Source organism: Chrysemys picta, chromosome 2, assembly GCF_011386835.1.
Source record: "Chrysemys picta bellii isolate R12L10 chromosome 2, ASM1138683v2, whole genome shotgun sequence".
In the NCBI taxonomy this organism is placed as follows: domain Eukaryota; kingdom Metazoa; phylum Chordata; order Testudines; family Emydidae; genus Chrysemys; species Chrysemys picta.
This window is the reverse complement of record NC_088792.1, coordinates 157,912,530-157,925,390: the sequence shown is the minus strand read 5'-3', so window position 1 is coordinate 157,925,390 and position 12,861 is coordinate 157,912,530. Positions and strand designations below refer to the sequence as shown.

At 51.8% G+C, this 12,861-nt stretch overlaps 1 protein-coding gene across 1 annotated transcript; it reads left to right on the top strand.

The window, feature by feature from the left end:
* Nucleotides 1–1,678, top strand: LOC101946361 (D(1) dopamine receptor-like). The gene has a single exon (XM_065584525.1). The coding sequence runs from the start codon at nt 141–143 to the stop codon at nt 1,542–1,544; it is 1,404 nt and encodes a 467-aa protein (XP_065440597.1). The 5' UTR covers nt 1–140; the 3' UTR covers nt 1,545–1,678.
* The last annotated feature ends 11,183 nt before the right edge of the window (nt 1,679–12,861 follow it).

The window sequence follows — 12,861 nt, the reverse complement described above, 5'->3', positions numbered from 1 at the left end:
AAGGTTGGAGCACTTATGACCGGGGATCTAGCTGCGCTTGTAAGAGTTCAAGAGCTGGAAGGGTCGCAGTTTGTGCTTCCAAGATGCAAGAGGAGGAATAAAGAGGAAGCGGTTTGTGTGCCGATGGGGACGTAGCACCAATGAGATCTCTGGGGACAGCAGGACAAAGGGAACTCATGGATGGGCTTTACCTGCTAGGAGCGGGAGATGGGCTGGAGATGATCAATGACACCCTCAGCAAGAAGAGTTGGGTGGAGGACGACAACTCAGAGCTGTCCCTGCGGGTGGTGATGGCTGCCCTGCTCTTCCTCCTCATCCTTTCCACCTTGCTGGGCAACACCCTGGTGTGCGTGGCTGTGATCAAGTTCCGGCACCTGCGCTCCAAGGTCACCAACTTCTTTGTCATCTCGCTGGCTGTCTCCGACCTGTTCGTGGCCGTGCTGGTGATGCCGTGGAAGGCAGTCGCTGAGGTGGCTGGCTTCTGGCCTTTTGGGGGCTTCTGTGATGTCTGGGTGGCCTTTGACATCATGTGCTCCACAGCTTCCATCCTCAACCTGTGCATTATTAGTGTGGACCGGTACTGGGCCATCTCTAGCCCCTTCCGCTACGAGAGGAAGATGACCCAGCGGGTGGCTTTCATCATGATTGGGGTGGCTTGGCTGCTCTCCATCTTGATCTCCTTCATCCCTGTGCAGCTGAGGTGGCACAAGGCCAATGAGCTCCTTGCTCAGCAGGAGCCAGGCTCCAACTTCACACAGGTCTCAGAGGAGAACTGCGACTCCAGCCTCAACAGGACCTATGCTATCTCCTCATCCCTCATCAGCTTCTACATCCCCGTCGCCATCATGATCGTCACATACACCAGGATCTTCCGCATTGCTCAGCGGCAGATCCGCAGGATCTCCTCTCTGGAGAGAGCCGTGGAGCATGCCCAGAATTGCCACAGCAATGACTGCCCCCACGAGGCCTCCCTAAAGAACTCTTTCAAAAAGGAGACCAAAGTCCTCAAGACCCTCTCCATCATCATGGGCGTCTTTGTCTTCTGCTGGCTGCCCTTCTTTGTGCTCAACTGCATGGTGCCCTTCTGCGACCTTGACCTGCATGATCCTGGGGAGTTGCCCTGTGTCAGCGAGACAGTCTTCAACATCTTTGTCTGGTTTGGCTGGGCCAACTCCTCTCTCAACCCCATCATCTACGCCTTCAATGCTGACTTCAGGAGGGCCTTTGCCACCATCCTGGGCTGCGGCCGCCTCTGCCCCAGCAACGCAGTGGAGACTGTGAATTTCAGCAACGAACTGGTCTCCTACCACCATGACACCACCTACCAGAAGGATGTAGTGACCCTCAGCTATCCGCACCTTCTCCCCCATGCCACCCTGCAGGCAGAAGACAATGAGCTGACTTTTGACAAAGTGTCCCAGATCTCCCAGACCTCCCACAACAACCATGCCGACGCCGTCTTGCCAGCCGTGGTCCACGTGGAGTGCGAGATGGATATATCACTGGAGAAGATCACTCCCTTTACCTCCAGTGTGCTGGATTGAAAGGGGATCAGGAGAGGGAGTGGGGGTGGGGAGAAGGGATATGGCGGAGAGAGGTCTGCAGAAATTGCCCAGTTTCTGGGGAGTGTGCATACAGGGGAGGGATGGGGAGAGGAATTGCTACCCCTCTGGCTGGGAAGGAGTTAGTATGTATGTATGTATTAGCAAATATGTTGGTGTCTTCCTTTGTTTCTCTGATATACTCAGAAAAGTGACTTTCTAGGGGACTGGATGGCTCAGGGAATGGCACTTTTCACTTCAAGTCCATGGGTTCAAACCCAGGGCCAACCCAGGTTGGTAGTGAATGGAAGTGGTTGATGTCTGTTGGGTGCCTTATGTCAAATGAGTTTGGTGGGTCTCAGTGTAGTTCCTAGGAAAAAAGAAAAATCCCTTGTCATAGTTGTCAGTAGCTTCCTCTGGGAAACCATGGACTTGAACAGGCTCCTGAGACAGAGGGGAAGTGAGGGAGTTTAGGAGGGGAAGTGAGGGAGTTTGCCCTACTGCTGCTTCTCCCAGTCCTGTGGCGAAACAAATGCTTTCAGTCTCCTGGGCTACTAATGTGACACAGAAAATGCAACAAACCAGAGGGACTGCTGCCTGCATGATTGTTCATTGGAGCAGGCTGGGCTGGGTGATGCTATCAGCTCCATGGGTGTGACAGCCCTACCTATCCTGTCAGCCTTTAGCTGTGGAGACCAACTTCTCTTGTGAAGTCGCCTGTGTAGGGGAGATAGAATTGCTTTACAAGCCACCTTGATCCTGGCCTTTTTCCCAGCCCCCTCGCTCACATCTGTGTGCTTGTGCTACAGGCAGCCATCCCCTGAGACTAGCAAACAACAGGGAACAGGCAGCTAGGACACCTGGGTTCCTGGCTTTGGGAGGGGAAGATGGTCTAGAGTTTAGGACAGGTAACCCAAGAGTCCTGACTCCCAGCTCAAGGGGGAGTGTTTAGAACAAGGTTCTGGGTATTAGGAAGTTGGGATGCTAAGGCAGAAAGGTATTATTGTTGCTATGTTCTCCTGCCCCTCTTTGGGAAGTTGAGTAAATAGGCACCAGTTCAGCTGTGAGGAGGTGTCTCTCTCCTTCATTGCTCTGGCTCAGGCAGATTATCTTCCAGGCCAATACAAATACATGGCCCATTGGATTGGAGCTTTCAGGCTGCACTCGGCTGCAGTAATGGGCCCAAAGGCTGTAGTGCTCTGGCTCATTGCTGTCGGATGCGGTGTGCTAAGGGTTTGGTCCTGCATTTGGGGCAGAACCACAGGTTCTGAAGTGGTGCTGAACACGCTTCGGTCCTTTCTCCACTTGCACTTATGCCGTGTTCAGTTCCACCACACCTGTTGCTTATCGCTGTTGTCAGCCAAGGGGGCATTTTCTGTGGCAACGGAGGTTACTGACTCCAGTCTGAGTCCTTTGTGTGCAGGGAGTGGAGGAAAGAGTCAGACCCCCGGTTTTAGGGGGGAAGAGGTTGTTCCTCTGCTTCCCCCTATTCTCCATTGGTCACACTCGCTCTAGTCTTTCTTCTCCATTTTCCCTGCAGTCTCTCAACTTCACAGTCTTTCCAACCCCCCCCCCCACACACACACACACTACCACCTCTCCCCATTACATTAGATCCCGGTGCACTGTCTCATTTCAATAACAATAGCTTTCTGAGAATCTCTTTCCTCACTCACCTGTACTTTTTAATTAGCATCTTCTTTGCATATTCTAACTTGTCTGGTTGCTCCAGTACAGCAGTACCAGACAGTGTGTGTGTGTGTGGGATATGGGAGAAGCCCCCGACATTGCATTGTAAAACATGACACTGATTGATCGTTTTTACAATGTTTTGATAGGGGATTGGTTAACCATTGCAGCAAAAATGGCATGTCCACCTTAGCCTGAATCCAGGTGCCTCCGCTCTCTGGCATCTGCAGTTCCTTAGCACTGCCAAAGCCGTTCGTTCTCTCTTCCCAATAAACCTTAACAAAGAGAAATCAGAAGGTGATAATTACAGAGTAACTGTAATTATTAGAGACAGTCAAGTCACAGCGCAGTCAGTGTGGGAGGGGAGCAGAAGTGTGGGGTCCTCCCTAGGATAGCTCTGCCGAAGCACTCACAGGACGGAACTTATACCACCTCTTCATACAGCAGGGTTGTCTCTCTAGTGGTTAGAGCAGAGTCAGGATGCCTGGGTTCTATTCCCAGCCATGGGGGAGGGGAGTCTAATGGCCAGAGTAGGAGCAGGGATTGGGAGTCAGGATTCCTGGGTGCTGTGCTCTTTGGGATGGTCATTTACTATACGTTTATCCAGTACTTAGCACAATGGGCCCCTCCCAGGTGGAGGCATTACTGCAGGAGTAGGCAACCTATGGCACGCGTGCTGTAGGCGGCATGCGAGCTGATTTTCAGTGGCACTCACACTGCCCAGGTCCTGGCACCAGTCCGGGAGGGCTCTGAGTTTTAATTTAATTTTAAATGAAGCTTCTTAAATATTTTAAAAACCTTATTTACTTTACATACAACAATAGTTTAGTTATATCTTATAGAAAGAGACCTTCTAAAAACATTAAAATGTACTACTGGCACGCAAAACCTTAAATCAGAGTGAATAAATGAAGACTCGGCACACCACTTCTGAAAGGTTGCCGACCCCTGCATTACTGCATTATATGATGATTAATTATACTATTCCCAGCTGTGGGAGAGGAGTATTTTCCAGTGGTTAGAGCAGGGGGAACACTGGGAGTCAGGACTATTCCACTGCTTACCTGGACAAGGCACTTCACCTCTCCATCTCAGCATCCCATCTCTGATGAGGGTCTAATACCTAACCCACAGCGATGTTGTGCGAGGCTTAATCCGTGAATGTTTGTAAAGTGCTTTGAGAAGGGCAACTCATTCATAATATTCTTGTTACCCTATGACAAAAGTTGGGTGAACTTGCCGCGTGTCTGACGACCGAGGACTCAGCTCTTTGACGGGGGGTTAGCCGGGCGGGAGCGGACAAGCAGAGGTGGGCAGTGGCTGTTGTTTATTATCTGCATAGAAACAGAGAGACTTTGCCTTTGTGTGTGCATGTTGGGGGAGGGGCAATGGTAAGGATTCTTCGCCCCCCTCGTTCTTCAGAAGCCCCCGGCTCCTCAGGGCTGGTTCTTCCCTTCACTGACTGTACAATGGATCATTCCCGCCCAGCTCTGACTGTGACCTCCGTCAGAGCCCCCCATGGCCAATGTTTTCCTGGTGCTGCGGTCCAACTGCCCAGGGCGTGGCAATGACTGAACTGGGCCAGTGGCCTTCAGGGCATTGTACTGGCCACTCTGTGCTACAGCCGCTTCCAGGGATCAGGCTAGGAAATGGACGGCAACTTCCAAACCACATGCGTGTTTCTGTGTTTAACCAGGATTTTCTTAGTCTGGCAAAAAAAATACATCTCGCTCCTTTCAGTGCAGTGCGGTTTCCTTGTGGGTTTCCTGCACAGGAGGATGGGATTGCAGTCTGCGTTGGAGCAGAGGTATTGTGGGACCGAGGTAGCATTTGTCCGCTCCCATCCTGCTGAGGGCACCTCAGTATACACTCGGGGATCCCACAGCAATACAAGAGGATGAGTCGGCCAATGAGCCCAGGCCCTGCTTCTGAGCTGCACCTTCCACGATACTCAGCTTATTAGGGGTGGGGGCAAAGGTGGCTGTAGCCCCTGGTGTACCCAGCAATGGTCCATCACTGCCAATTGGCTCTGTCTTCTGTGTTGCCTCCCTTTAATGCTGCGAGGCTCTAGGCTGGGGCCAGGAAAACATCTGGGTTGAACCTATTCCTAAATGGCAATCTCCAAGCTTAGTGTCCATAGGCTCACTTTTGCCATGATTCTCCATCATCCTCTCGCCCACCCCTATGGCCCTAGAGATCCTTCTCGTTTGTGGTCATTATGTGATGCCCCTTGGAGCACTCCAGCCACATTCTACCTTATATTAATTTCTTTCTGCCTCTCAAACTCCCCCCTGTGGTTTCACTGGGATACATATTCTCCATCGCTTCCCATGCTAAATTCTCGCGGTGCGTTGTTATGCACCGTTACACGGCGGCTGCATTTCAGGGGCAAGTGAAGAGACTCCCGTTCATGAGGTGCTTTGGGATCCTGAGACAGAAGCACTGTCCAGCAGCAAGGAAAGAGTTCTCTCTGCTCACCTCAACGCCTAACTGCGATACTTTTCGCGCTGGGAGCAGGGAGGGAGGCTGTGACCTGATTAATAGACTGTGAGAATGGAGAAAAGGACTGGGAGTCGAGATTTCTGTGTTCTGTTCCTAGATCTGCCAGTGACTTCCTGTGTGACCTTGCAAATCACTTGGCCGCTCCACCCCTCAGTTTTCCCATTTACAAAATCGAGCTAGCAATGGGGGGAGGGATAGTTCAGTGGTTTGAGCATTGGCCTGCTAAACCCAGGGTTGTGAGTTCAATCCTTGAGGGGGCTATTTAGGGATCTGGGGCAAAAATCTGTCTGGGGATTGATCCTGCTTTGAGCAGGGGGTTGGACTAGATGACCTCCTGAGGACCCTTCCAACCCTGATATTCTATGAATGCAGATTCACCCAGCTGACACCGTTCCCGAATATTGCAACAGGTCACTCTCTCTTTACTATGATAACCATCTATGGCTATAATTGTCGAGTGAGGCGGGAAAGTGTGCAGAGAGACTGAGGGGTGTGACGAAGAAGAATGGGAGGAAATGAAGCAAAGGCAAATTGGAGCTGACTATCAGGGAAATGTCCTGGCACTGCAATCTCTGAGACTGGAATAGTCTCCCTGGCCACAGGGCGGAAACCCCAGCTTTTGGGAAATTTAAAACTTGACTGGACAGAGGCCCTGGAAATACTGTAGGGGATTAAAGTGCATTGGCCTCTCTGAGGTGGACAAGAGGGGACCTAACAGGACTAACCAACCCTCAATTCTCTCACCCTGAGGCCAGGTGAGGCAATAGCCTGGGGCTCTATTCCCATTGGGTGTGTGCATGTGGTGGGGTGGGTATGCTACCATTGGCCCCGGTGTAAGAAAGGATTAAATGCAGAGGCTGCTATTTTCAAAGGGATTTAGGTGCCTACTTCCAATTTGGTGGGAGTTGGGTGCCCGTCTCACACCTTACTCCATGATCCCTAATGCTCTGTGTTGCTGGGTGTGCTGAGCGCTGACTGTGTCCTTTGCTGCACACCTACCGGGGTCCCGAGATTATCCCACTAGGCCCCTGACAGGGTGGAGGTGTAAAAAGAGCCCTTTGAATGTGAAGGGTTCTCCAGGTTCCCTGTAGGCACTGTTCAACTGGCTGAAGCTGTTTGCTGAGACTTGGCCCCGCCAGGTGGCTGGGTGGGAAGAAGCATTAAAACCTCGATTTAAATGGAAATTGGGAGCCTCTCTCAAGGGGCGGTGGAAAAAAGGAGACAGCAGCCACCAGAGCAGCCCAAGCGATCCAGGGAGAGGAGAGGCTTGAAGGGAAGCTGCGGCGGCACTGTGGCAAGTCATCATCTCCTGCCCCTGCGTGGGAAATGACCCACTCACCTGGAAAAGCTCCTCCGGGAGGAGCGAGGAGGTGAGATGTGAGCAAGGCTGGTTCACTGGCCAGTGGAATGGGCATGGAGAGATGGGGGGGGATTGCGAGGGCTCACAATTAGCTCAGAGTACCCACTCTCTCCCACAGCAGGAGGGGCTGTCTCCATATTTCTCACCCCCCGGGGCTTCCCCTCCATCCTAGGAAGGCACTTGCTCTACATTTCACGCACCCCTCCCCCCCCCACCAGTAGTGCTGTTCCAAAGGTCCCCTTTTCTCACTCTGAAGGGGGCTTTCTCTACCTCTCTCTATAACTACAGGCACATTGACCATCTCCGCCTGCATGCCCCTCTGCCCCCTCCCAGAGGTCTCTGGTGCATCTGCCTACCTTCTCAACTCCCCAGAGCCCTACTGGGTTTTTGCTTGAGGCTCACACTGGAGTGATGAATAGCAAGTGCCAGGGTGACATTTAGCCTGATGGCCCTGTTACCGGGAGACGCAGAAGAGTGCCAAATCTGCGGCTGCTCAGGAGGAGCTGCCCTGGAGTCTATTAGAGACACAAAGGCTCATGGTTCATCTCTGTTCCCTGAGGTAAATTCCAGAGGTCACACAAGGAAGACTCTCCTGACTCCCAGGCTGAGGGGGAGATGGGGCCACGGGGTGAGGGAACCTGCCCTGACTCCCAACAAGGAGATGGGGAGGGGGGCCATTTGAGCAGAAACAGCGTCTGCCTTTCTGAGGGGAGGGCTCAGGTGAGCAGGCGTTCTGCAGCCAGTGAAACTGTGGGCTCTGTAGCTTCAGTGCTCGTCTGACACAGCCTCCTTAAATCAGGGGGGCACCCTAGATGGTTGTGTAAGATGCTGGCAAAGCGTGCCCCTCTCTGGTGGCTGGTCCTCACAGCAGATAAGTGCCTACAACTGCTGCTAGCTCCTTTTTGCTCGAGTGGTAGAGAGCTCTGCTTCTGGTGCAAAAGAGCCCAGATTCAATCCCAATGATAATCCATGGCAGAGTGTTGCAAGAGCCCTGGGCTAGCATTGAGTACAAAGGGGCATGCTGCTATTACACAACCAAATCTGGCTCAGAAATTGTCCTCTCGAGTTGCCAGGCTGCCTGTAAAGGAAAGCCATCACTTCCTGGCCTGCATCAGGATGGGATTGATCCTGCATTGCTCTGTATAATCACTGATTACGTTACAGGATATTGCCTGGGTGCTGAGGGGAAGGTGGTTAGGGGGAAATCTACACTGGCCAGAGGCGGCTGCTGCTGCAGATTCAGCCTCCCCTTGGATCTAGCTGATGGGCACAGAAGCCCAACTCCAATCTTTCCCACCAGGGGTGCAAGGTTGGGAGTCATAGGCACAGATGTGCCCTAGTTGTGATGAATGGGACTAGCCAGGAAAAAGAGCAAGACCCATCAGCCTAGAAGGCTACGGACAGGGAGGGGCTGGGGGAAAAGGTGGCTGGCTTGTTCCTTTTCTGATGTTGACGGGCATGAGAAGTGGGGGGATTCTAGGACCAATCAGAAAGCAGCCAATCTCCATCATCTCTCCTCTTGAATTTCTTTCCAAATTGGAGTCATTAGATGCTGCCCTCATCAGACAAGAGCAGGTGCAGGGGTCACATGCGGAGCTCCATCTCCAAGGGAAAGCGGAGCATCTGGGCGAAGGATGGAAGAGGCTGAGGGTCTCTGGCCACTTAAAGGAGCCTGGCAGAGGCTCTTGTGAAATCACAGGCCTGGCTTTCTCAATCTGTATGGTAATTCAGAGCAATCAGAATCAGCAGATGGGGAGAGGCAGGAGAGATTAACCCTTCCCGGATCAAGTAGGCCAAGATAGACACCACCTCTCCTGGCTGGGATGGGGGAGAGAGAGGTGCTTGGGGAGGGAATCAAGGTATCAGCCTTGTGCTGGGGTTCTCTGGATGGGGCAGAGGGTGGATGTGCAGACAAGCGGGTGAGGTGTAAGTCCTGCACAGGCAGGTCTGACTGGACCTTTGGCTTCCTCCAGAATGCCCCTTTGGATAGGGCAACAATGTAATTGTGAAACACCCGTGTATGTGGGGGTGGCGGGGGGTGGGGGGAGAACAGAATGCCTCACAAAGGTTGGAAAGCTGCGCTCCAAAGTAAATAGCATCTCAGACTCAGCATCGATTTGGCAAACGCTAGCCGCACAAAGAAATCAAGAGGAAGAGGGTGACAAATGCACTTCCTGGCTGGGGAGTTATTGAAGGCTCAGAGCCAGGGAATGGGAGGCGAGGGGGGTAGTTCATCTTTTTCCCTACTTCACAAACAAAGTGCTGGATTCTGAACTGAATGCAGAGTCTGTCAGGGTCCAGGGATAAATGGATATCATCTCCGTAAAGGCTGCAGTGTGAAAGAGGGTTCCACATGCCAAACGCAAAGCTGGGGCTGGCCTTCAAATACAGCCCAAAGCTTGGGCATGTCAAGATCTCTATACACTCCACTCAGAGCCTTAGCAGTTTAGCCGAAAATGAAGATGACTTTGTAATAGCAAGGGCAGGGTCTTGCCCTGGGACAGGAATTGCACTGAGATGATGACTTCTCTGAGGCAGGGACTGTCTTTGTGTTGTCTCTCTACTGTCTGGTACAATAGAGCCCTAATCTCTGATTGGCTTCTACTGCAATAGAAATAATAAGCGTCGTTAATTACATTTTAGGAACACTTCACTGGAGAACCATGGGTTTATTTTCACCCTTATCCATTCTTGTGCTTAAAAGAGGCAGCATTTTAACCAGGGGCTGCAGGATGCCATCTAGTGTCCATCTCTGTTCACAGTGGATTTTGCAAATTGCTGTGAGATCTCGTTTATTTAACATTAATACCCTGAACTGGAGACTGCCCTGTTGCTGGGGAATGAAACTAAATGGGGCTGGGACTGACAGGTAAACAAACCTAGAGACTAGACTTCCCTGCATTTTTCAGCTAGTGTGTAATCCCTCTCTGTCTCTTGGAAGCATGTTTGTCATCCTGCCTTCCTTCTTCCCTCACTGCCCATTGCATGGCTCTAGCAATAACAAAGTTCTCTTTACATGGTATTTCTTTTAAATCCCTCTCAACTCTTTGGGAACTCTGAGTGACCTTGGGCAAGTCACGAATGCTCAGATTTTCATGTGGCTGCTGACTGTTTTGGGTGCTCAACACTGGGACTGACTTCCAGAAGTATCAAGCATCTGCAGGTCTCTTGACTTCTGCTGAAGGTGCAGGGGCCCAGACTCAAATCCTCAAAGGTATTTAGGTGCCTAATTCCCTTTGAAATTAGAGGGAGTTAGATGCCTAAGTAGCTTTGAGAAGCTGGGCATCAGTCTGAAAATCAGGTCCAGGATTTTTCAAATTGGCCTCCAAAACCTTGAGGCATTCAAAATCAGACTGCTTTTGACCACTTTGGCTCAAAAACAAACAAACAAACCACCTCCTGTGCCTCAGTTTCCCCATCTATTAGAGGAGACTAATGATGACCCCTATTCCTCTTTATAAAGCCACTCGAGATTCTTGGATGGAAGAAGCCATGTAAGTGCAGAATACAGTATTATTATTTACTTGCTGTTTAGAAAAGAGAGTCAAATTACAGGTAAATTGTGCCACACAGATAAGATGTCCCGGCCTCAAAGCACTAAGGCCTGGATGCTCAAACCTATTTAAGGTTGAAATCAGTGCGAGTTAGGTGCCAAAATACCTGTGAGAATCTAGGCCCTACAGCCTAATGCCCCAATCCTGCAAGCTGCTCTGTGCACCTGGGCCCCACTAACTTCAATGAGGCTCCACCTGCATAGATCTCAGTAGCAGGATTGAGCAAGTGCACATAACACACACGGTGATTGCAGCTGATGTGCTTCATGAAGCAAAGTAGGTGGGGAGAAGTCTGTTTGGCCTGTGAGCGGAAGAGAGCTTGCCAAACTTGAGCTACAAGGTTAGAATTTTTCATCGGGCCCCTGCCCTGTGGACCCAACCAGCCCCCCTGCCCCTTCTCTGTGAGCCGGCTGCACGACTTGCAGCCGGTTTGTTTCCAGACCGCGCCAAGGAAACATCTGTACAAGCTCGTGCTCCACACCCTTCACTTCCTCACCCTAGTGTCCCACCCCTACTCAAAGTGGCGGGACCTCCTGCCACCTTTAGAGGATGAGAAGCCCCGGTCAGCCAGCCTATACTCCACCCTGGTCCCGAGGCCCACTGGGGATATTAGCTGGCGGCTCCTTCATGGGGCCGTGAGCATGGGCATGTATTTGGCGTGGTTTACACCTGCCCCTTCTGTGGCGTGAGGGAGACCCTGGCGCACGTTTACTTGGAGTGCGCCAGGTTGCAGCCCCTATACCGGCTCCTCACGAATATTCTGTTACGTTTTTGGCTGCACTTTTCCCCTCACCTCCTTCTCTATGCACTCCCTATCCGTGGCCCCAAAGTCATGGGACCTCCTGGTCAACTTCCTCTTGGCCCTGGCTAAATTGGCCATCTATAAAACCAGGGAGAGGAGGTTGGCCGATGGAGACTCCTGTGACTGTGGGGCTTGTTTCCGATCCTCTGTCCATTCACGTATCCGGGCAGTTCCTCTGGGCGGCGTCCACTGGCTCCCTTAACGCCTTTGAGGAGCAGTGGGCGCTGTCCGGGGTTCTCTGCTCGGTGTCCCCATCAAGTTCCCTTCTTTTGACCCTGTGACCACACTCCTATCCCTGTTATTTCATTAGTTGTCCCCCGAAATCAGTTGGTTTCCAGGTCCTGTAGATCCTTCCCTTAGTTTGGGGGGGATCCTTTAGCAGTGGGCGGGCAGAAGCTTCCCGGAACCCAATAGGTACAAGGTTAGAAATGTTTCTATAACCCTTTGAGGATGGGGGACTATGTGCTGGAGCCTTTTAAAGGGAGACTGTCTACTTAAAAAAACATGTATTGCAAACAGACATTTATTTATGATGTGAATAGTAGTTTAAATATCAAAATGGAAATAGAGCCAAAGAAAATCCAGTGTGCTCTGTGTTGGCTTTCCTCTCCTTTACTGGAACAAAACAAATCCAAGAAGTTGGTTTTACTTTTGTGTCTAGAGAGTTTCTCTTTCCAGTTCTGGGCACTGCGGTATTTGAGTTGCAAACTCTCTAGGAGGATATTTGTATGTTTTAAAAACAAAACAATGGATTCCATTAGAATTTAAAACAGCTGCAGTGGTGGGAACAATTCTATTCATCTTATGTTTTGTAAATGCTTTACTCTGAACAAATCAAAATTCAGGGTTACGCTTTGCTGATCATGTCCCTGAAAACAATAGTTTGGAGGTCTGCCTAGTGCAGAGGTGGGCAAACTACAGCCCGCGGGACCATCCTGCTCGGCCCCTGAGCTCCCACCCAGGGAGGCTAGCCCCCGACCCCTCCCCTGCTGTTCCCACTCCCCTGCGCACGGCCAGTGCTCTGGCCCACTGCTTCTCTCAGACAGCGTGACGGCATGGCTGGTTCCGGCATGGTAAGGGAGCAGGGGATTCCAGGGGGCAGTTGGATGGGGCAGAGGTTGGGGGGGCAGTCAGGGGATAGGGGGCAGGGGTTGGATAGGCATGGGACTCCCAGGGGGCGGGGGTGTGGATAGGGGTTGGGGCAGTCAGGGGACTGCAAGCAGGGGGGTTGGCTAGGGGGTGGGGTCACGGGAGGGGGCGGTCAGGGGACAAGGAGCAGGGTGGGGTTGGATGGGTCAGGGGTTCTGAGGAGGGGCAATGAGGGGGCGGATGGGGGGGCAGGCTGTTTGGGGAGGCACAGACTTCCCTACCTGGCCCTCCATACAGTTTTGCAACCCCGATGTGGCCCTCGGG

Coding starts and splice junctions, on each gene's coding strand:
- LOC101946361 (XM_065584525.1), top strand. CDS start 141: ATGAGATCTCTGGGGACAGCAGGACAAAGGGAACTCATGGATGGGCTT.